Source organism: Durio zibethinus, chromosome 27 (genome assembly GCF_047325235.1).
Source record: "Durio zibethinus cultivar Kanyao isolate XHJ-2024 chromosome 27, ASM4732523v1, whole genome shotgun sequence".
NCBI classification, from domain to species: domain Eukaryota; kingdom Viridiplantae; phylum Streptophyta; class Magnoliopsida; order Malvales; family Malvaceae; genus Durio; species Durio zibethinus.
Window position 1 is genome coordinate 9,322,054 of NC_143188.1, and position 25,200 is coordinate 9,347,253.

General features: G+C 27.0%; 2 protein-coding genes across 3 annotated transcripts; one reads left to right on the top strand and one right to left on the bottom strand.

The window, feature by feature from the left end:
* Positions 1 to 4,700: 4,700 nt before the first annotated feature.
* LOC111280101 (uncharacterized) lies at positions 4,701 to 8,190 on the bottom strand. The gene is made up of 9 exons (XM_022867264.2): positions 7,979 to 8,190; positions 7,840 to 7,902; positions 7,703 to 7,758; positions 7,176 to 7,269; positions 6,976 to 7,036; positions 6,296 to 6,377; positions 5,868 to 5,923; positions 5,312 to 5,375; positions 4,701 to 5,136 (listed from the first exon to the last, which is right to left on the bottom strand). The coding sequence occupies exons 1-9, from the start codon at positions 8,087 to 8,089 to the stop codon at positions 5,073 to 5,075; spliced, it is 651 nt and encodes a 216-aa protein (XP_022722999.1). The 5' UTR covers positions 8,090 to 8,190; the 3' UTR covers positions 4,701 to 5,072.
* A 7,283-nt stretch (positions 8,191 to 15,473) lies between these two features.
* On the top strand, positions 15,474 to 21,847 carry LOC111279218 (uncharacterized). 2 transcript variants are annotated; one of them, XM_022866171.2, is made up of 9 exons: positions 15,474 to 16,040; positions 17,053 to 17,238; positions 18,263 to 18,355; positions 18,712 to 18,894; positions 18,967 to 19,069; positions 19,164 to 19,349; positions 19,551 to 20,725; positions 20,907 to 21,319; positions 21,409 to 21,847. In XM_022866171.2, the coding sequence occupies exons 1-9, from the start codon at positions 15,801 to 15,803 to the stop codon at positions 21,467 to 21,469; spliced, it is 2,640 nt and encodes an 879-aa protein (XP_022721906.2). In that variant the 5' UTR covers positions 15,474 to 15,800; the 3' UTR covers positions 21,470 to 21,847. The 2 variants fall into 2 exon arrangements, with proteins under 2 accessions (XP_022721906.2, XP_022721907.2); XM_022866172.2 differs by lacking the exon at positions 18,263 to 18,355 and having other exon boundaries at positions 15,517 to 16,040.
* Positions 21,848 to 25,200: the final 3,353 nt, after the last annotated feature.

The following is a 25,200-nucleotide window of genomic DNA, read 5'->3' on the forward strand; positions in this document are numbered from 1 at the left end:
AGTATGTATTTTTTAATTATTATCTTACTTATTTTTATTTTTATTATTATTAAAATAATTAAATATTTATCCTAATAAATTTAAAAACTTATCATGCATAAATATATAAAAATACTTAAAATAATAAAAATAATAATATATAAAAAAATTAGAAAATTAAAAGAAAAAATTTTTTTACCTGAATCGGACCGATCAACGGCGGTTCGATTGGATCGAAAAGGGGTCAGTTCGGGATGCGATTCAGTTGAGCCAGTTGAGGAGTGATTTAGACCGGTCTAGGGAGCGGTTTGGTCCTATCCGATCAAACCGGTTCAGGACTACTGAGAAACCGGGTTGACGGGTCGATTGCACGGATCTCGGGTCCGATCCGGGTCCATGCGCGAATTTTCCCTTGCCCAATATGATGTCGTTTTGGCCTCTAGGCCTTTATATATAACTGAAAAAAAATTTTGTTTCAGTCTTTTTCTGTTTCAAAAAAAAAAAAAAGAGGAGAGCTCCAAAGCTTCCTCACCTTCCGGTCGTCGAATCGTCGCGCCAGTCACCACCTGGTTCATTATCGGCGGCGTTGCCAATGATCGCTGGTGGCTGGAAAACCTTCAAAATACCTTAAAATTTTCTTTTTTTCATTCTCTTTTTTGGATCTGACTTTGTTTTTGCCAGAAACAGCCCCGATCATCGTAGATCGGGGCTTGAAGTTTTCTTTCTTTTTTTTTTTTTTAAGGAGAGACTAATATGATTTTTGCTTTTGCAAGTAGCGTGACATTAGGTTCCTCCCTGCGGGGAGAACTATGTTTGTTTATTTTTTATTTCTGTTTTCTTTGGTTTTGGTATTTGGGTGTGAGTTTGAAATTTGGGTTTTTTATGTGTGAGGATGGGAATTCTGTCTGAGGCTATTGAAAGTGTTTTGATAGGAGTAGTTCATCTGAGCTCGAGGGTTTGTCATAGGGGTGGATTGAATAGGCCTTTTTTTTTCAGAGAAAGTCTAAAGGGGAAAGGGGCTGGGGGTTTTAAAGAGCTTCAAATAGGAAGATCTGGGTGGCTGTTGGGTGACTGTAGGTGGGTTGAACAGGGGGCTGGTCAGGGGCGACAGCGGCATCGTACCAGCCCTCTGGTTTCTGTCTCCTTTTCCCTTTTTTTTATTATTATATTTTTTTAAATTGTTATTATTATTAATATTATTATTAAAAAATTGAAATGAAAACAGTAGACCCGAACAAAATCTGTGTCTATAATATGTGATATTTATCTTTTAAAATTTTAAAAAATTTAAAAAAATAAATGAATATAAAAATTTTTATGAAGGTAAAAATAATAATTTTGAGATTTTAAAATTTAAAAAAGAAATATATCTATGTAACTAATGAAATATGAATTAAGTAAGATTAATTTTTAAAATTTTAAATTTATATTATAATTTACTTTTTATTTTAAATGAATAATTTAATCTATTTAATCATTTTAAATTTAAATTTAAATTTATCAAAATAAATGTTGATCATGTAAAATCAACACTTAAAAATTTAAAATCAAGATTTTTTACAAAAAGATATATCTAAAATTGGAATAACACTTATAGTAAAAAAAAAAAAAAAAAGAGTTAATTATAGATAATGTTATAAATTTTTATAATATATATAAATTTGTCTTCCATTTAAATTTTAAAAATTGTAGATAACTAAATAGTTTTTAAAACATTTTTAATAAATAATCTAAAATTAAAAATATCTTATATATCATTCTCAAAAGAAATTTAAAAATTTTTTTTACGTGTCCAAAAGAAAAAATGTCCACATAAAATATCTATGTTAATAAATCTTATATAGTAATTATATATTTTATAATATAATATTATATATGATATATAATTCTCAAGAAAAATTTTATAAATTTTTCTCTATGTCAAAAAAATTATACATATAAACATCCATATTAATAAATTTTATATGATAATTATGTATCCTATAATATAATATTATATATAATTAATTTATTATAAATTAAGTAATACCAATTTATTTAACAAATTACATAAATATATTAATATAATTTATTGATAAAATATGAATATAATTTACTAATAAATATGTTAAATTTTAAATTAATTAAAAACAACAAAATTAAAATAAAATAATTTTTAATATCGAGTGAAATCATAAAGATGATTGATATTAGATTTAATAATTTTAAATATAATAAAATAATATGACATAAAAATTATATAAAAAATAAAATAACACAATTTAAAATTTTATAAAAATTATATAGTTTTTAGAAACTTAAAAAATATATTTTATATTGTAATATATTTACATAAATTTATCACGATAATTTTATTTTTTCGTAACATTATACGTATAATTATCATATCTACTCATATATTGGCTTTGAAACTTGGCACTCGTTTAATTGGAGGAAAGGTTCCGACTTCTGACAAATAAAGAGAAAAAGGCAAAAGAGATTTTGAGTGGGGTGTTAATAGTTATCATATTGGAAGGCGTGCCCATTTTCCTTAGCTCGGCTTCCAAGCTTTCTTTCAAGCGGCTCGATTGCTTTTCACAAATTTTTGTTTTGAACAAATTAATATATATAAGAATATCGTAATTTTTTTTTTTAATTTGATCATTGTATAAATATTTTTGTTCCTTTTTGTTGGCCAAAACATTTTTTTTTTCAAAAAAGTCAGTTCAAAGCTCTTTCTCTAAATAAGAAATACTATTTTTAATATTTGAACATGATTTAGTAACGTTATTAGAAGTATGATATATATATATTCACTGAGATGTTTTGTTTCATATATTTTCAATTTAAAAAGTTTTAATGTGTAAGGACATTAGTATATTATTAAAATAATGAAAAAAATTCACATAAATTAAAATTTGGAATTGTATGAAAAAATGTTTGAGATATTATATAAAATTTATTTATTATAATCAATTAATTTTAAATTGAATAACCAACTTCAAATTTAGTATAATTTTAAAGCAAATATTACTTTTCTTATTGTCTCTCATGTATCAAATAAGTTTGAGATATCTTGAACAAATATTAAGAATTTTATTGACGGATTCTAACTTATGTTATAATATATTGTTTGATATTTTCATAATCCAACCTTATAGCATATATGTTTTTGTTTTTAATGAAATTATAACTTGTATGGTTGAAACATAACAATCCAGAGAAGGTAGAATTTGAATCTTGTACTTTAGTGTTGAGATAAATTTTTATTATCATGATAAGAATTATATCACATTTTTTGAAGTGTTAAAAGTGAGATCATCATTTCATTTTTATATGCACTTATTATTAGACTGCAAAGAATTTTATTATTCAAAAAGAAAACATCATTTTGAAACATCTTAAAATGAAAAATCAAGTACATAGCAAATTTGCAATTCAGTTTGAGAAAAAGAGACAAAATTAAATTAAGTTTGGCTATTATTACGAAGATTAGGATTTAAAGAACAAACATCAACACAAATTTTTTCATCGGTCATTGATGAAATTGGATGTTCTGTCTCTGTGTCATGGCCACATCCAAAATGCTGTTGAAATCAGTTTTTGTTTCATATCTTACGTGGCATTCGATGAATGGCAGAGAGAGGTTTTAATGATGGGTCCCTTCCCAGAGGAAAAGAAAAATAAAATCAAGGGCCCCAAAACGAAGAAGCAAAGATTCTTTCATATCGACACGTGTTAAGACATGTATGATACGTGGCAAAAGTCAATAGGACATTACCTGCTCTTATTGTGGGGGGATAAGGTATCATAAAATTTATCGCTGCTTACCAAAGTCGCATTGTTCGAAGTACAAACTAAAAACACCGGTTCCTTAAGAGCAAGAAACAAAAACGAACGAGGAATGTAGGTCGGAGGCAGGGGCGGGGGCGGTGAACGAAATGTCGGCAACAACCTTTGATGTGACCATCTCATCTAATCTCATCTCAACCTAAGTTGACAAAAACGTGAACAGTGGAGTATTGTAGTATTTCTTAAGTGTCCTAAAACGAGGCATTATGGGACCCAAAAATCATTTGTTCCTGGAAGATCTTGTCGGGTCATACATCTCATAATTTAAAACATATTCAATGATAGAAAATGATGCCTATAAAAGATTTTAATTTAAAATTTTAATAAAAATTATATATAAATTTAATAAAAATTAAAAATATATATTTTATATTTTTATATTAATACGAATTATAACATATAAATTTTTATGTAAAACACAATATAAATTTACGAATACATAAATACATAAAATATAATATGAATTTACAAATATTTAAATTATTAAATCTTACATAACATAAATATATGAATTACAAAATCTAAACATAATATGCATCAACTTGATGTATTGTTCATTTTAATTCATTTGGATCTCACATTTTTATTACAAAAAAACCCCTGCAAGCAAAAAGTGATATGAATATTTATAAATCAAAATCAACTCTAATACACAATTAATATAAAATTCATAACTCTTTTCTAAAACTATGACATCTTCTTCCACTCCATCTGAGAACTCATCATCCCTAGTAATACGTCGTTAATACACCAAAACCTACTCTAATATCATATGTCACAATTTATAAAATATTATTAGCTCCAATCTATTGAATCTCATGATTTTCTCTTACAAAAATACTGATATAAATATTTATATCCCAAAACTTACTTTAATAAAACAGTTCACGTAAAATTCAAAACTGCTTTCTGACTCGATGAAAAATCTGTGTCTACAAGTACAACCCAGAGAGAAGAAAAATCTGGAGGTATACTTCATGCGAATATATAGTTCACAGTTAAGAATACAAAGCATTAGCTATTTTTTTTTCTTTTTTACTAATTACCGTTAAGCTAGCAACAAACCATCTCAATGTCCGGTGGAGGTTCCAAATTCACTCAACTGCCTTCTACCTAAATATTGCGACTCCAAGTAGCTTTCATATCCTTGGTCTATCTAAATAAACCCTTGCTGCCTTTACAATTCGCATCCTGAACCAGCACGTTTTTCTTTCTCAAAAATGAAGGATTCATGCATGCAATGTAGCATTTTGAATGTTCCATCACTCGACCTTTGCAACTCCAACTCCAGGCGCACTGCTTTCTGCAACATTCTCCCTTACAAACCTGGGAAAGCAAGAAGGCAAAAGTAGTATTCAGGAGAAATAAGAGAGACAGAAACATGAATATTACACACCAGACCATCTCAATTGGAAACTATTTGAATCTTGAACACAGATCTTTCATTTTAGTGGAAGAAAAAAGAGAAATAAAAATTATAACATATGGGATAAAATGTTACCTTGCTAATTTGTCCCTTGATGACTGCAAGATATAGATTGAGAGAATAAAAGATAGCATCAGCCCTGTTCACACACACAAATAAAAATTAGTGGCAATAGTGTAGATAGATAATCTCTCACATTCACCAAGCATTTGTTGTACATCATTCAAAAATAAAATTTTCATGGTTTGACAAAACAGATGGTTATCATAGGTTTCCACCCAGCAAGGTGACATTCTTCATTCTTCAAGGATTAACTGATGCCCGGCTATTGGGATCATGATATGGTTTGCAGAGGCTGAGTGCATACATCAGAGACTAATATGTGAGTCCTAGCATACGCTAATATAATAAATATGGGAAAAAACTATCTACAACTTTCTATACCCAGATAATGAGAATGAGGACACCTATCAAGAAAAAATTATAACAAATGGCTAATGGTAGCATTTAACATTTAAGATGATTTTCGTGACTGTTACAGATCATTTTCAGTTTCAGGAACTAAAATATACAACCGATACAGAGCATAATAAACTGATTCACTGCCTTAAGGAAAGTATTAACTGTTTACCTGATCCAAACAGAACATAAAATCCAGATGTCACATCTATCTCTGATTGCTCCTCCCTGTCATATAAACATCACAATCATATCACAATCCATAACAAATATAAGAAAAAATCAAGTTAATCATATGCTGAAGTTGCAGCTTCCCATGTGCAACATAGAATAATGACAGCACAAAATTTGGCAAAATAACTCACTGGTTCCCACATTCAAATGTTTCAGTTGAGTCACTCAACATGCTCGTGTTTTTAGAGGTTAAAAGCACGAATTGTAAAGCACTTAAGATACAACAGAGATACTCTCTCCTTAGCTTGAAATTGTCAGTTTTAAACTATCATCTCATACGTTCCTGAAAACTTAAAAGCAGACTAAATTCAAAAACAGCAGAGAGAGAGAGAGAGGAAGATTTCAACAACAAACAAACATACTAACCAGGTGTATCTGACAAGCACATATTTTGGCCAATGTTGAGGATCCCAGAATTGTTTACGAATATCAGGATGAATTTCAACATCTGTTGCAGAAAAAAATACTTAGAGTTGCCAGTCAACTCACAGGAAAAGAAATAAATGAACTGTTACAATCCGTTTGAAGCACTTGATATGCTATCATGAAACTAAGAATATGAAAAAAAATCTTTGTTCAAAATTCACAGGTACAGCCCAACAAAACTGTGAATCTATTTTCAAAGCAATAATCCTCCCATGTCTCCTGATCCAAGAACAATTTTGATCACAAATTACCTAAAAATAATAACTATTATAACTTCTCAACAATCTCTTACTTCCAATAGAGCATATAGACAAAAGGATAAATGTAACAAAGACTATACTGTGCCCTAGACTACACTATGCCCTATGTTTTTGGAAAAAGTCTTGGAAAATTTCCCTCTTATTCTTTTAAAGGAAAAAAACATATACCACTTGTGCCAAGTAAAAATCATCTAAACTAGTTTTGATGGGTTATATCAAGTTCTGTAGACGTTCACGAGAATAATCTTTAAAAAATTTAGTAAAGAAAGAATAGCATATCTTCAAGCATGATTAGATATATCTCTAATTCTTAGCAAACTAGTAATATATGGAAAAGTAAAGTAAGATGAGAATACATACAGTGATGAGGCATATCCACAATTTTAGCAGTGACACCATGCAAATCACCCCCCGAGTACCTCTGAATGAAATATAAGTTGAAAACCACAACAAGTAAGTCAAATCATGCAAAATAGCCAGAAACATTCTCCAAGAGACATGTTTTTCTAGTAAGTATTAATATCCAAACGCAAGGGAGTAAAAGTACAAAGATATCTTACCAAATGCATGTCAATCATTGGAACTTCAGAACTCTTACGATTTATTAGAAAAAGCCATGGAACAAGAAACTTCTCCTTCCCAACTTGGAATGATCTACATAAATCAAACGTTTATGGAACATGAATTGCTATAATAATTCCCAAAAATAATGCATTTGTGGTCAAAAGAGGATTGTTTAGACAAACTGTTAACATAAAGCTTATAAAAGCATTTTAGGAGTGGAAAGATGAGGATAAGAATATACAAGAAAAAGGATCCTAAGGTTCATGCGAAAGTCTAAATCTCAGACTAATTATTCACAGTTTGCAAAACGATTATTCCAGAAAGCTGAATTAAACAACATTTTTGGACTCATAAACATTTCATTCATGAATCCAAGGTATTGAATTAAATAGTTTAATTCCTTTCGCTGTTTCCTCATTGTATTGAAGGAATGAAACCCTAACAATTGCAACTAATAAAAAACACACAAATAAAACAAAAGGTTGAATTATAAACCATGATCATAATTTGAATAAATTCTTACATTTTGTAGGGATCAGCGCCCGTGTAACCAGTCGGCTTTGCTATAGGAATCAAGACCTGCAAATTTTTTTTCAAAAATGAAAAATTGAAATAGAAGCGAAAATGGAGGTGGAAAAAGAATAATAATAATAATAATACCTCGCGATTAACGGCAAAGTTGGGACAGTGTTTCCCGATCATGTCATGCCAAACCGTTCTCGACTGAAATCAAGAATTCAAAAGATCTCAACTCAAAGAAGAGATTAAAAACTTAAAAAAAAAAAAAAAAAAAACTAACAGAGTGGTATTGGCCCATCTTGCTCATGGGAACGATGTCCCCTGGCCTGTAAGCAACGGAGATTAAAGGAAGCAAAAGTAACAGAGAAATTAGTAGAAGCATCGACGCCATTTTTGTGCAATTTTCTCGCCTGCTTCTCTCGCCACTCAAACAGGTCCAAAGTGCTGCCCTACCAAAACTAAATTAAAACACTTTGCGTTTCTTTCTGTTCGATCGAATCCACCCAGGGGCCTGAACCTGATCCGGAATACGGCCCAAAACTTCTGTTTTTATCCCTTTGGTCCAAAAATCATAAAATACTAAGCGAGTATTCGCGTCTTGGCAACTCAAAATTTTGTTATTTTATCATCCATATTAATCAAATTTTTTTATTTTACCTAATTAAAAAAAATCCATCGGATATTTATTTATTTTTATCAAATAAAACCTTGTGGGTTAAATTTTTTTTACCATTTCATTCATTGTTTTTTTTTTAATTTTTCTAATTAAAAATTTTTTTAAATTGAATAAAGATGACACATTGATATTTAAACTAACCTTCTATTATTATAAAATATATCTAATTAAAAAATTAAAATTAAAACAAAAAATAGAGAAAAAGGAAAAAAATGAAAAAAAATAAAAGGGAAAAATGTGAAAAAAATAGTTAATAGAAGGTGTCACATGGACACACTCATGTATGCACATTAATTTATTTAAAAAAAATTATTTCAATGAAAAAGAAAGGAAGATAAAAAACTAAAAAAATAAAAAGACGAAAAGCAAAAAAAAATAAAGGAAATTTGAGTTGACAGTGACATTTGCAATGGTGAAATTTTTTTAAAAAAATTATATCATGGATTTTAAAAAGAAACAAAAACTAAAAAAAAAAAAGAAACGGAAAAAAAAATCAAATCCAAATGTAACATCAGTTCCTCTACTAATATTTTATTCTTTAAAAATCATCAAATTTAAAAAATAATATATATTTCAAATAATCATATCAAATATGCTCATTTAAAAAATTAAAATATTTAAAAAAATTATTAAATATTTAAAAAAAGATAAAATAAATAACAAAAAAAAGCCAAAAAAAGAAAAATAGCCAAATGACTTGACATATGACATACTCTATCATCAAATTGATTTTTAAAAAAATTAAAATCTAAAAAGTTATTTATTAAATATATAAAAAAGAAAATAAAAAAAATAAACATGTGATATATTATTGGTATCAAGTGAATCTTAAAAAATTTTAAAAATTTTTTTTAATTTTTATTTAAAAAAAACTAAAATGTATAAAAAAAAAGCAAAAAAAACATGTTCAGTTTAAACGGGTCCTACATACAATAAAATGAAATCTTTTAAAATATATTTTATGATTTGTAAGAATATTTATTAAATATTTTAAGAAGAAAAAGTAAAAACAAAAAACCAATTAAGAAAAAAAAAATAAAAAAAAACCATAGATGCAACATGTGGTAGCCCAAGGAACAAATTTTGTGGCCCATGCATTACTAAAATTTAGCTCATGTTTGAATTAGAGTTAGTAAAAGAAAGGAAAACAAAAGTTTTAAAAGGAAAAAATGATATTTCATTAGTTTGTTTGGATAATTAAAATAAGGGAATGAATTCATATATCATATGTAATATCTTATTACAAAATGCAAAAATATCTGATAAATATTGCTTACATAAACGCTCATGTATATAGTTTTACTATTTGACACAAAAAATTACTTAAAAATTTTACTTACGTGAATATTTACAATGGTAACTTTTAAATTGTTAACAATAACATTTAATCTAAATATATTATCTTTTTAATTAAATGAATTTTCTAATAATCCATAAATATATTTTTAAAATTTAAGATTTTCAAATGTAATAATACATTATCTTTTTAAGTTTTTTTTTTTGACATATCAAAAATCTAATATATATATATATATATATATGATATAACAATATACATAAACAAGTTTACCACATAGGTGCCTATGTGGACAACTCTCTTAAATAATACATAAGATAGTTTTTTAAAAGAATAAGATAACTTATTTTAATTATAAATTCGATAATTTTAAATTTATTAAAATATCAAAATTATTTAAATTATAATTAAAAATCAAATTAATTTAGGGATATATATTTTAAAATTAAAAATATGAATATGGATTTTATTTTTTAATAAATAATTTTAGTTGTTTGCTAAATAACCTTATTTAAATATTTATTTAATAAAAAAATTTTCAAACATGTTAAAAAATTACAAAGATTAAGTTTATCAATCTTTCAATAACCTTTTTTATTTTGATTTAAAAAATTATCTTTTTAAAAATTTATGTAAGACATTAAAAATTCAAGTAATTTTATCTAAGATTTTGAAAATTCAAAAAATGTTCATCTTAAATTTTTAAATAATAAGATTATCAAAATGATTATATCTATTTGAACTCTAATTATCAAATTTTATATTTTAAATAAATGTAAAAAATTTAATATTATCTTTATCACTTTTTATATCCATTTTAAATCTTAAAAATTATCTATTGTCCTAATTGCTACTAAAAAATTCTTCTATAAATTTAAGACTACAAATTTAATGTGTTATACATCAAATTTTTTTTAAAATTTTTTCAATAACTTTTTTAAGGTATATTCTATTACTATTGCAATTTTTTTTGTTTATAAATTTTTTCTAAGATATATTTTATTGTTATTACAGTTTTATTTTTATGAAAAATAATTTTTTTTCAATTGATTTTTTCTTTTTTCACATATTTTTTAACATTTTTCATATTTTGTATAATAATTTAGTTAAGATTACTAAAGTGAAAGTTTGCTAATATTTCTTTTATTTAAGACAAATGTAATGTGTTATATATTAATTTTTTATTTTTAATAACTTTTTTTAAGGTATATTCTATTACTATTGTAATTTTTTTTTTGTTTATAAATTTTTTCTAAGATATATTTTATTGTTATTATAATTTCATTCTTATGAAAAATAATTTTTTTCAATTTATTTTTCTTTTTTTTACATATTTTCTAACATTTTTTATATTTTGTATAATAATTTAGTCAAGATTACTAAAGTGAAAGTGTATTAATACTTCTTTTATTATTTAATTTATCATTTAATAATATATTTTTATTTAAAAAAAGATAATTTATTTTTATTTGATATAATTTTACAAGTGTATAAATATTATTGTAAACAAAAATATCCAAAAAAAAGGCATAATTGTTTTTACTGTTTTCAAAAAAATTATTTTTTAATGACAAGTCAATATATATAAATTTTATATGTGTTACAAGTTTTAAAATTTTGAATATAATTTTAAAAAGAAACTAATTTGTATATATTTATATATATATATATTCATATTAAATAAATAAAATTATTTCGTGTATTATACATGTTATAATCTAGTTACTCAATAAATTTGCTTTTATTATGTCTTATGTAATAATTTTTAAATTTTTGACAACAAAATTTAATTTAAATATATTATATTTCTAAATAATTTCATAATAATCTAGATATATTTTTAATTTTAAAAATTTAAAATAAAATGATATTTTATCTCTTAAAATATATTTTTTAATAATCATATATATATATATATATATTACAAAATATGCTACCAAATAAATATACAAATGTGGATGTTCATATAGATAACTTATTTTTATGACATGTAAGATATGTTTCAAATTCAAATAAAAGTTTTTATTTATTTTTAAAATTTAAAAAATCTAAAATAGCCATCCAATCTAATACACATTACAATCACAAATCAATCCACAAATATATTTTTTTAAATTTAAAATTTTCAAATATAATTTTATTTTCATAACTTTCCTTATAATTATTTTTTATTATTTGATTTTTAAAATTTAAAAAATACACATATCTATTATATATTACTTTTAAATTCAAAAAATAGTTAGTAATTCTAAAGTCATCTATGTCTCATATTTGTCATTCAAAATTCCTATATGTGAATCGTGTATCCTTCATCAAATTTTCTTTTCTTATTTTGCAACTTTTCTTTTAAACTTATATTACTATTGTGATTTTATTCTTAAAAGATTATTTTTTTTTTCAATTTATTTTTTATTTTTACATGCATTTACTAAATATTTACATGTTTTATTCAATAATTTAATCAAGATCACAAAAGTATGTAAATACTTTTTATATGACTATATTTTATTTTTTTAAACAATATACTTTATTCTTTAAAAAAAAAATTTATGAACGTTAATTTTTTTGTAAACATCTTTTTATCTTTTAAATTTTTTTGGCATTTTGATTAAGATTATAAAAATAATGACATGTCAAATAATTTTTTATAATTTAATTACTTTTTAATTCAAATTTTTCAGAAAAAAAAAAAAGCACAAGAAATGATTTTTAAAGACTCCAATGGCAATATGGTCCATAAGTAACCATACTATATGATATAATCCAAAGTAAATTCAATTTAATTCAATTTATTATCTTTTTATTTTACTTGTTTATCATGATATTTATAATAATAAAAACAAGCATAAATCTAATTTGTGTTTATGCATATGTATTTAAATAAAATAAAATTAATCCATGCATCGCATGGGTTATAATATAATAAAAGGAATAAATTGATTGTAAATTTTGTTTTTGTTTAAGTTGTGAAAAAAAAAGGAAAGAAAAATATATATTATATTATATTGCTCATATTATACTCTTTTAAAATAAAATATTTTTCTATTATGTGAATAATTTTGATATTAATTATTTTAAATAATTTTAAAAATTAATAAAAATGATTTCAATTAAAAATAATAGTATTAATAATTAATTCATTAAAAATGTACGTTTAGGATTTTTTTTATACTACAATATTCTTTTTGTTCAAAATTAATCCATAAATGAGAAAAATTAAAATTTTAAATAGTTATCATTAAGATAAATTAACCATAAATTTGATTAAGATTCTATTTATTTCGCAATAGTTTATTTTTAGAAAGTATTTTTTAAAACAATGTTTACATTTTCTAAAACAGTATAAATTTTCTGTTATTTAGATTAGTTAATTAAAAATGTTTTATGTTATTTGGTTATTTTTTGAAAAATCTGTTTTTTTCCTCAAATAATATTAATATAATTATTAAAATATTAAAAAATATTTATTATTAAAGTATATTAAAATTATTTATTATTAAAATTATTAATATTCAAGAATAATTATATTTTAATAATAAAATTTAATATTAAAATATCATATTAATATATAAATACTTAAAAATAAAACTATTTATTATTCTTTATATTAATATTTTAAAATATTTAAAATAGTATTACTATTCTTAAAATCTTATTTTTATTAATATCAAACAATAATATTTATTATTAAAATATTTATATTTATATTGAAAGTATCCATGATTAAATCATAACAGAAAATTTTTTTATATTTATTATTAAAATAGTAATATAATCATAACAGAAAATTTTTTATTTATATTTATTATTAAAATAGTAATATAAATACAATAATAGATAAAATATAAAATTATATATTTTAAACTAAAAAATAATAAGAAATTACTAAAATATGCATATTAAAAAAATAATATTATATTAATATTTGACATTAGTTATTAAAATAATAAAAATATTATTGTATAAGATATTATTTATTATTAAAATAATAAATGTAATACTTTTTATTATTGAAATATGAAAAATATTTATGTTTAATAATATCAAAATAAAAATATTTAAAATTGAAATATTAAAAAATTTTTAATGCTAATATGTTAAATTTTTAAAATTAAAATTAAATAAAATATTTTTATTAATATAATAATATTTCAAGTAAAATTAAATCAAGTTTGCACTTAAAATATTATATTCAGAGTCTTACTTAAGTATAATTATAAAAATATTTAAAATTAAAATATTAAAAGACTATTTTAATTTTTAAATAAAAGTAAATAAAAATATTATTTATTAATATAATAATAATTTGGATTGGGTTAAATTAAATTTGAGCTTAAAAAAAATTATATACAAGGTTTGACTTGAGTAAAATTACACTTAAATACATTGATAAGTAATTTTACTCATAGACAACTGTTTTTGAAAACTTATCTTTCTCTTTTGAAAAGGATAAGATATTTTTTAAAAAAATTACTTCATTTTCTATTAACTAGTAAATCATTTTTCGTTAATCAATCAGCTTTTTGCCAACTAAACATCTAAAAATACTAAAATTATTTTTTGAAAGTTATTTTTTATAAAACAAATAGAGTCCAAGTATTAGTATTTTCTTACAATTATACTTGTTTATCATGTTCTTTTAATTTTATTATTTAAAATTTGTGTAATGATAACAAAATGAAAAAAAAAAAAAAAGGCCTAAGCATTAATTAAAAAATATATAGAATTCAAAGTTATTGACAAAAAATAGTTAAGAAATGATTTACAAAAGATTTAAAGTCAACATCAATAGTTAAATTTGAATATTATAATAGTATTTTTTTAAAATGATAAAATATAATAAAGGTATAAAAGTTATTTTATATTTAAAATTTTGTAATCCTTTCTTTTCTTTTCTATTTATCTTAATTCGAGATAATTAAATATTAGAGCTTTTGGAAGAAAGGAAAGGATATTCAACTTTTTTTCCTTTCATTTATTAAAATATAAATGATAAACCAAATTTCCTTATTTCCATTGTTTTCTTTTTCCCTTACCTTCTTTTAATGTGTAGTTTTTTTTATACCATTAATATCTATCAATTTTACACTTTTATTTTACTATATAAATAAATACATGATGAAAGGGTATAAAAAACTTATGAATTATAATTAAAAAATCATCTAAACTCTTTTTTTTTATTGAAATCAATCAATTTCTCTAATATTTATTTAATAAGCTTTTATTTAGATAAAATTATAATATTATTAAATTTTTTGTCAATAAAAATAAAATTTTATTTGATATCAATAAAATAAATTAAAACTTGACACAAAACGTAATTAATATATGTAAAAATAAAATAAAATAAAATAAATTTTTTTTTAAAGATCTTTTAAGAGTTTAATTGATTATAATTTAAAAATTAATTAATTCAATTTTACTATATGACTAAATTTTATCTAATTAAAAGTTTAATTGAATCAAACTAAAAAATTAATACTTGATTGATTATAATAAAATATTAAAAATTTAAATATTTTTTAAATATAGTTCAAAATATTTTTTAACCTTTAACCTAAATACATTTATACTGTAGTTAAAAAGTGAAAAATTAGAAAATTGTCATTAAAAATTAATAAGAGATTTTTTTTAAGAAAAAAGGAAAGATAACAGAAAAAAGAACAAGAGTTACGAAACAAAGGAAAAAAAAATTAATACAGTAAAATTGAGTCTTCTGCCTTTTAATTTAGTGATTAAAGAACTTTAAAAAGATATAAATATCTTAATTTCGAATCATAATCTCTTCTTCTTTTTTCTTATAAGGGTTACGCTCCATAAAACAAAAAAATAAATAAATAAAATTGAACAATCAATCGACAAATTCCCCCCCAAAAAAAAAAAAAAAGCCTCGTGGTCGCGCTCTTTTAGATTTTACCGATTCATTCCTTTCTCCCCCTTTTGAAACCCTGATTGTGCAAAATATCCCAAAAAAAAAAAAAAGAAGCAAATAACAAACGTGTTTAGATAAGAAGGGCCGTTGGATTGGGGCTGCGGCGAATCGAAGAGCGTTAATGATCGGACATTCTGTTGGGGCGTGAGACGGGGAACCCGTTTCCGTTGGGAGGAAAGGGTGTTTTAGATTTTTCGATGGGCGGCTTCCGAGATAGGTCGCCTGAACCAAACGGCGTCCCGTCGGAAGAGAGGTCTTTCACGTCATCGTCTTCATCATCGAATCAAGCGGGGATTAGTGTGGAGTATTGGAAAAAGGCTGAGGAAGCGACGCAGGGTATCATTGCCCAGGTTCAGCCAACTGTTGTTTCCGAAGAGAGAAGAAAAGCGGTTATCGATTACGTTCAGAGATTAATCAGGCATTATCTTGGTTACGAGGTCAGGTTATCAAATATTAGTTAAGCTTTTGGTTATCATCATTTTAGGCCCTAATTTCATTATTTTTATGTGATAGAGTGTTAACATTGAAATTAGTTTGGAATTACTACTGTATTTGTTATATTTACTAGGACAACGATTTTAGGATGGAGTAGAGCATAAACTGAACTCTTTTGTAGTTTGGAATAATAGGAAAAGAAACACCTAATTTAAGAGAAAATAAGGTTAGTATTTATTGATTAAACTAAAATGAAGAATGGCGGCGGTTTGCTGTTTTTACAAAAAAAAAAAAAGTTTCAAGATGTGAGGAAGTTCCTACTTCATGGCCTCTCATTGGGTATAAGGTAATGTGGTTTCCAACAAAATGGAGTTCCATTAGTATATTGTGTATAGAAAGCTGAGTGTGTGTCATTGATAAATCTCTATCGTACCATCCTAACCAAATGTCCTTTCTATATGAAAATTGATGATATGACCTAATAGTTGTTGTAAATCAAGCCAAGTTGAACTTGCGAATTCCATTACATAGGTGATGCTTCTATCATGCTAATGTTCCATTGTTATAACTGCCTTATTTTGCCAAATTCTCATCTATTGGGAGTTGCATGGAATGATAAGGCCATTGATGGGGGTGCTTTTGAGTATTTGACTTCTGTGGTACTATTTCTTTGGTCAAACTCAGTCCATTTACCTTGAATTAGGTTATCAAGGGTTTGTTTTCAATTAAGCAAAGCCCTTAATTGCAATTACCTAGTATTGTAAAAATCAATTGGGAAATTTATCATTTAATGTTTTCAGCTGAAAGGAACCTGGCTGTTGATGACAGAATAATACTCACATTTTATTTCTATAATATCAGTGGTAACCTACATCTCATACTTTAAACTTTTTGTCTTTTTGTATTTCTTGTTCGTATTGCTATTTATTGGTGTGATCGTGAATGTAAAAACATTTGATTTGAATTAGTAACAGTTTAGATGGATAGTAATCATTTATCTTGTATTTATTACAGGTATTTCCATTTGGGTCAGTGCCCTTGAAGACCTATCTTCCTGATGGAGATATTGATTTGACAGCCTTTGGTGGCCTAAACCTTGAGGATGCTCTGGCCAATAATGTTTGTTCTGTCCTTGAAAGAGAAGACCATAACAGAGCTGCAGAGTTTGTGGTGAAGGATGTCCAATTAATTCGGGCAGAGGTTTTTAACTTCAACTAATATGTTTCTACAGATCTTTGCTTAGTCAAATTTTTTGTTTTCTGCATCAGCAAGAGACTCACCTGTTTACATTAGGTTTACTTCATCCCTAATCTTTTGTTGTTGACATTTACATCTATCTTCATTTTGAATTTCCCCACCTTGACCATTTATTTTAACGTCATTATTACATAGACAACTGAGCTGAACAGTACTTTGATGCATCCACATGTTTTCTCTTTGTCATTTTAATGAATGCTGTTTCTGGAAAAAAACGAGTAATGATTTCTATGCTCAGATGGAGATACGTGCTATCCCCATGGAAGATTTTCTTCAACAAAATGTTATACAAAGACCACAATAATGTTTTCCACCTTAGGCTTTGTGCATAATTTGTCTGGTCATCTCTGCTTCCTGGTTGTAGTCCTAGAGAATTTAAGTTTACTTTCAAACAGAAATTGCAGCTATATGGGTAGAATTTGGAGGATGGTGACACAACAGTCTCTGCTATGCAGCATTTTATTGCTAATTGTTGAGGGTAACAATGATTTCCAGAGCATTGCTGTATCTCTAATGATGGGTTTGGGTGGGTTGGATCTGTGAATTCAATTATGTTTGCTTAAAAGTTAAAACCCTATCCTTGACTGATAGCTGGATGTTTTGACTGGATGGTGGGGACAACTGATGTAACTGATAACTGTAACACATACAAAAGAACATTATTATATCCTTTTCTTTTTTATATCTTTCTGAACCTGTGAAGTCATGCATACATAAATGGAGCTCCTATCTCATTTTAGTGGACAGTCAAGTAATTCCCTCATTCCTTTGTGGAGCATCTGTGAAGTCGTGCAAAGTGGAAATGATTGCATATTCATATGCTCTTGCATTATATGAGATCCTTACAGTTATGTTTTGAGATATATGTATATATATATATATATATATTTGTAACAATGTACGTTTCAAAAATCATTTGATATCATATGTAGCTGGTCATCTTAAATTTTGGCTTCTCTGGTGGCAGGTTAAGCTTGTAAAGTGTGTAGTGCAGAACATTGTGGTAGATATCTCTTTTAATCAGTTAGGAGGGCTATGTACCTTGTGCTTTCTTGAGAAGGTAGGTTAAATTATAAGAATTTGGGTGTGAATGAAAGCCATTTACTTACAAGTTAATTGACTTCATCTGCAAATAGACAAAAAAAAAAAAAAGGAAAAAGAATTGCTCCCTCTCTCTCTCTCTCTCTCTAATTCAATGGATGCTAATCAACTTCTTCCCCTTCCTGATTTGATGTGCTAGTGTTTGCAGATCTATGTTAAAGTTAAGATATGAGTATCTGTTATTCTATCTTTCTATATATGTCCTTATTGGAGAGCTGGCATAGGTATGGGGGTGGCTATATCATATTGGGTATCAAGCAGATATGTGCCTTGTTTTTTTTTTTTTTGTAATTGACATACCTGATAATGTTACAGGTTGATCATCTTATTGGAAAAGATCATCTATTTAAACGCAGTATTATATTGATAAAAGCTTGGTGCTACTATGAGAGCCGTATTCTTGGGGCTCATCATGGCTTGATTTCTACCTATGCATTGGAGACTTTGGTGTTGTACATTTTCCATCTATTCCACTCATCACTAGATGGTCCTTTAGCGGTGAGTGCTGCAGGAATTTTGGCAGTGTAAACTAATTGATCACATAAATGTAACTGATTGAATATGTTACAGGTTTTATATAAATTTTTGGATTACTTTAGCAAATTTGATTGGGAAAACTACTGCATCAGTTTGAATGGTCCGATCCATATATCTTCCCTGCCAGACATTGTTGGTGAGCAACTTCATTTTGCTTTCATGCCTAGTTATGTTTGTTCTACTTTATGCATGACTAAGTTGCTTATGTTATTGAACCTTTCTTTTTGCAGTTGAGAGGCCCGAAAATGGTGGGGGAGATTTACTGCTCAACAATGATTTTCTCAGTGAATGTGTGAAAATGTTCTCAGTTTCGTCAAGGGGATTTGAGACTAATTCACGAACATTCCCTCAAAAGCATCTAAACATAGTAGATCCTTTAAGAGAAAGCAATAATCTTGGTCGCAGTGTGAGCAAAGGTAGAATCACTTTTCCATAGGCAAATTCCATTATTCTTTTGATTCGAACTCAAATCTTTTAAATCTTGGGGATAGCAGAAATAGTTCAGATATTGTGACAAAGGAATATTTAGGCTATCTTCTTTTAATGGTTGTTTAGTGATTTTTGAACTGATCAAAAGGAGTAAAAAGGTCAATCACAATGTACATTTTCCTATGTAGGGAACTTTTATCGTATAAGAAGTGCTTTCACTTATGGAGCTCGGAAGCTGGGGCAGATTATTTCCCAGGCAGAAGAATGCATAGCAGATGAACTTCATAAGTTTTTCTCAAACACTCTGGATAGGCATGGAAGTGTACAGAGGCCTGATGTTCAAGATCCTGACCCGTTGTCTAGATTCAGTGGATTTGGTGCGACATCATCAGTTTCAGGTACAGAGTCATGTGTAGAAGATCAAACCTTTTATGAATCAGAATCTTCAAATTCAATTACCATGACCTGGAATTATAGATCTGATAATGAGGGATTATTGCACAAAGTGAATAATGGCAATGTATCTGGGAAGGAAACAAATTTTAGTAGAACCCTTAATGAACCCCAAGGTTCTGCAAATACTATAAGTGTTTCAGAAATCCGTCTTTGTGGAGATGCTAAAGACCTTGCAACCTCCAGAGTTCAAGGTCATGTAATTTCAAATGATGCACACAAATCTTGTCCTCCAAATGCGGAGAGCAGTGTTTCTTCATCGGATAATGTACAGCATGAACCTCATCCCTATTTCTGTAGCTCATCTTTGGATAATGGAGATATAAGAAATGGAAATGCAGAATGCAAACATTCAAAAAATCCTGGCTTTACTGAAAAGAATGTTACTTCTGGTATTCTTCCAGCAACCATTGAGGATATGGGCAGTAATGTACATGGTGATCACAGTGAGAATCATTTGGTTGGTCAAGGGGTTAAGTCCCCTGTTGGATCGAAACACCATTCATTGATTTCAAATTCTGCTTGGTCATCTGATGATCTATATCCTGGATATTCCAGTTTTCCAGCTTCCAGTAGTGCTGCTGGAAGTCAGGAAGCTTTGAGCTCATTGTCAGATCTCTGTGGGGATTATGATACTCACTTACGTAATTTGAATTATGGCTGGTGGTGCTATGACTATGCCTTCAGTGCATCTGGTCCTTCAATTTCTTCACCTTTGGTTCCTCAGTTCCAGAGCCAGAATTCATGGCAGTTCAGGCGAAATGCAATTTCCCTGATGAATGCTAATGGCATTGTCCCACGGCAAGCCTACTATCCCATCAAACCACCAATGCTACATGTTGTAGGCTTTGGAAGGGAAGAAATGCCAAGGCCTCGAGGAACAGGGACATACTTTCCCAATCCAAACATGGTATACTCATTCTAATCCCTTTCAATTGGGCTTCTAAAACTTATGCCGAAAATATGAAATTTAGTCTCTGTTGCTAACTTGCAGTGTCATTGTGGCATTTTGTTGTTGCTGTTTTTGTGTTAAATTTTGCCGGTTGGGCTTTGTTGTCTCAATTTGGTTTTATGCTTAAATCTCTTTGCAGAACCATTACAGGGATAGGTCCTTGGCAGCAAGGGGAAGGATTCCAGCATCAGCAAGGTCTCCTCGCAACAATGGCCGAGCAATTACATCCCCAGATATGAAATCACCAGAGAGAAGCAGCTGTGAGCTGCCAAAAGTGCAGTCATTAAATCAAGGCGGTGGAAAATCTGGGTCTTCAGATCTGCACCACTCTTTTTCTGAAAAAGCGCTATACCCTAATGTAAATGGCTCAATGCATCAACAAGACAGGGATGTAGAATTTGGGTCAATCAGGCCCCTACCTTTGGGGCCAGCCTCTACAGAAAGCAGCAAGCAACATAATCCGGGTTCTCCTCGTGCTCAAAACTTGACTGCAAGTCACCCACAATTAGGAATGCAAAGGCCAAAATCAGCTGTGGTCATGGATCGTGACAGGTTTGAGAATCTAGTGTTTCAACTGAAACTCTATGCAGCACTGTAAATATATATGCTGTTCTCTCTGAGCTTTCCATTCTAACATGCAGGATACTTGTACAATCATTCCATTTAAAAGATGAAGAAGATTTTCCACCTTTATCCATCTGATACCAGTGAAAAGAAAGGAATGATCTTTGGTTTACACGGTTGAAAAGTTTGGAAGAATAGAACAGCTAATGCTAAAAAGCCAGCCTGAACCTTTTGATATCCGTTACAAAGCTTTATGTGTGGAGTTGATGATTTGGTGTGGTTCAAAGGCATTTGTACATTATACTAATTTGTTTCGCTTTAATCGAGGTAGCTGTGCTTGATAGCGAGTTGTTTCATGTATAGGATTGTTGAGTTATGCCCTTTTTTGCCCAGGTTTTGACATCTTTGCCACTAATGGTTGGCAAAACAGTATATTGCTAATTGTCGATGGAACTTTAACTGCAAAATAGTGTTCTTTTCGCAGCTTTAATGGTTTAATTTTTCTGGTTCTGGATACCGTTGCTTTCAATAAATTCGATATCCAAGCTTTCGTCCTTAGAAAGCAGATGACGACTATGCCCAAACTCAGCTGCGGGGCTTATTTGCATTCTCAATCCCACTGTTTTATTATTTCCATCATATTTAATCTGTTCGGCAGGCCTGTAACCTGTTTGGAACTGCATTCATGCCGACCTCAATGCTATTTCCTACGTAACTCGAAAAGAAAAAAGCCACAAAAAAAAAAAAAAAGAAACCACGACTAAAGAGAAAGGAAAATAAATTAAAAACGCATCGTGGTTTGTGAAATGCACGGATTATAGCATGGTTGACTTTTTGTCATTATTTTATATATTTAATAATCTTTCACATGTGTCATATTCATTACTTATTGGTCAATGTTGCATATGTAATCAATGGTGATAAATGCATCATAAAATAATGTAGAGAAAGGATACATTTGAACGAAAAAAAATTAGATTTTGATGAAATTGAAACTAATAGTATCAGTAATAATGATGAAATTAGTGTTATAACAATTAAAATTTAATAAATTTTGTGTGTTTGTCGTATATATTTATATTATCATGATGAATTTTAATTGCATTTTTTAGATGTAAAAAATGAAAAAAAAATTATGGAAAGAATGAAACTTAAAACTTGATTTTTTTTTTTAAAGAATTGATCCATTACTGCTATAAGGAAAAAATAAACTCAAAATATTCTTAAATGTTTGAAATTGTCATTTTGTGCGCATGGTTGAGACAAATCAAGGGGTTGGCACAATCAGACTCAGACATCTACAAAATTCTAGAAAATTATTAGAACCTTATTAGCTAATGGGCACGTATGGTCAACCCCTCCCCTATACAACAAAAAATAATGATGTGAATTGCATTAATTAAATTGAAAATGCAAAAGATAAGAACAAAAAAAAGAAAGAGGTGCCACTCTTTCCAAAGGCTTAGAATATTTTAAAAAATGGGAGCAGATGAAAAGCAAAGGTTGTAATTTTGTCAACTCTTCACTCCAAAAGGTTAGTGGATCCATTCACCCAATCACCTAATCTTCAAATTCTAATTTTGTAGATTGGAAGTTGCACGCTTGGCTTTCGTTTTTAGCGTGAAATTTAATTTAAATAGTTTAAGCAATTATCATGAGTTTTAATAATTTTAAAATTTAGTATTTAAAATTTTTTTTTATCTTCATGCCTCAATTATTTTTTGACCATCTTTGCTTAAGAGTATATCAGTTATAATTAGTATAATATAATTAATTAATATAATTTAGTATTGTATAGGATTCATTACATAATTAGGTAGAATTACGGAGATATGTAAGAATTTAAAGATATTAAAATTATTGTCTATTAGATATTCACTTTATAAAATAATTTGCTAAGAAATTAGTTAATTTGCTGAGAAATTAGTTATATTCACTAATTGCTATATGGTTTGCTACTAGTATTATTTGCATATTACTTTATCATTAATTTACTGAGAAATTAGTTATACCGATCTATCTTTTTATGTGTGGCTAGAAAGGAAGAAACTGAAAATCTCCAAGCCATCATTTATCATCGATTTTAGATGGAAAATATATTTCGGCATTTATTTTTTTCCACGAGGTTGAAAGCCATTCATCTTTTTGATTATGTCTCTGTAAATAGATGATGGTTTCTCAAGACCTGCCTTTGGATTCCACCGAGACGTTGCTGTTGTAACGAATTTCACTGTACAAGAAGCAAAAAAATTATATTTTGTTTCAATCGTCTAGCGCAATTGGTTTCAGTAGGTGGGCCGGGGTTTGAGTTGCACGGATATATGCTTACTTTCAATGGTTTATATGCTTACTTTTAATGGTTTATATGTACGGATTCGATTCGATATTTTGAATTTTAAAAAATTTTAAATTGGTTTAAATTAAAAAATAAAATTTAAATTTATTTATTAAATTTAATTTATATAATAAAAATAAATTTTTTTAAAAAAATAAAAAATAAAATCAAAATTTATACATATATATTTACATAATTATAATATTTTAATTATATATTTTATTTAATTTGACTTAAATTGAGTTTGAATTTTAATTCTTTTATTTAAACTTCAATTAAAAAATTAAACAAATTTAAAAATTACATCAAAACTCGTTTAACAAATCTTAACTTTTTATCTAAAATATTTTACATTTGTGCAGACCCTCGAGTACTTGCTGACCATTCCCTTAACTTTTTCACCTTTTAGTTTTTATTGCTAATACAAAATATCCCTATAATTTATTTTTTTTCTTTTTTCTTTTGATTTTTATTTAAAAAATTTAAAATAATTTTAAAATTTAATATAATAAAAATATTATTTGATAAATTGTTACTTTTATTAATTTTAAATTATTTATTAACGAAATTATTTTTTGTCATAGAAATAATTTTTTAAAATTTTCATTAATTTTATAAATATCAAATAATTTAATTTTTATTAGATATAATTTTTAATTAAAAACCTTTAGTATTTTTTTTTTCAATATAATTCACATCATCATTATAGTTATTTATATAATCAAATATATTTTAATCTTATTATTATAATAATTAATCTCATAATTTATCTAAATGAACCGATTCTTTGTTATTTTTGTTATGCTCTCCTTTTTCTTCATTATCTTTTTAGCTATTTATTTTATTTGCCCATCAAACCATATTGTGTCATTTTTTAAAATATTTTTCTCTCTTTTACAATATATATTTTTTATATTTTAAATACATTAAATTTTACCTTTCCAATATCTCCCAAAAATAGGGTACAAGGTCATAGGAAGAAAGCCGAAAGGAAAAAGTGAAAAAAGCCTGGACATTGATTCATTAATGTCATAAGACGGAATATGTATATAGGTGTAATGATTTTCACAAACTCATTCTAACATCTATGCCATAGCTAATGTCCCTACCCACTCCAATTTAGATCCCACCAAACCACAATTACTGATTTCTCTCTTCAATAATTGAAAATTTTCTATTATAGATGGCGACATAAAGTTGTACACATCCTTTTTTTTTTAATTTTATTTTATCATAATATAATAAAAGCAAACAGAAACTCTTCCCTTGAAATTGTGCATAGCTTGCATAAATCAAGATTCAATGATTGATTGCTTGTAATTAAAAAAAGCAGGATTCTGATGTGCGAATTTAATTTCCTCTGATCAGCTCTCTCTCTCAGCCATAGCCAGACCTATTTATTTATTTTTATCATGAATCCTGACTTTGACATTTAATTCTACTAAAATCTGTCATTAGACTCTGTCAAATTGCGTCAGCTCAGCAGCTTTGTTACTTGGTGGGAGAGGCGACCCCACCGCATACAAACTCAACT

What these genes read in the sequence shown, in the direction of transcription:
- LOC111280101 (XM_022867264.2), bottom strand. Translation starts at nt 8,089, where the DNA reads ATGGCGTCGATGCTTCTACTAATTTCTCTGTTACTTTTGCTTCCTTTA. An exon ending in GGCGCTGATCCCTACAAAAT is followed by an intron (nt 7,270 to 7,702) that starts GTAAGAATTTAT and finishes TGATTTATGTAG; the next exon opens with ATCATTCCAAGTTGGGAAGG. An exon ending in TCAAGGGACAAATTAGCAAG is followed by an intron (nt 5,137 to 5,311) that starts GTAACATTTTAT and finishes TTGCTTTCCCAG; the next exon opens with GTTTGTAAGGGAGAATGTTG.
- LOC111279218 (XM_022866171.2), top strand. Translation starts at nt 15,801, where the DNA reads ATGGGCGGCTTCCGAGATAGGTCGCCTGAACCAAACGGCGTCCCGTCG. An exon ending in CCTTGTGCTTTCTTGAGAAG is followed by an intron (nt 18,356 to 18,711) that starts GTAGGTTAAATT and finishes ATAATGTTACAG; the next exon opens with GTTGATCATCTTATTGGAAA. An exon ending in GTGGTCATGGATCGTGACAG is followed by an intron (nt 21,320 to 21,408) that starts GTTTGAGAATCT and finishes TCTAACATGCAG; the next exon opens with GATACTTGTACAATCATTCC.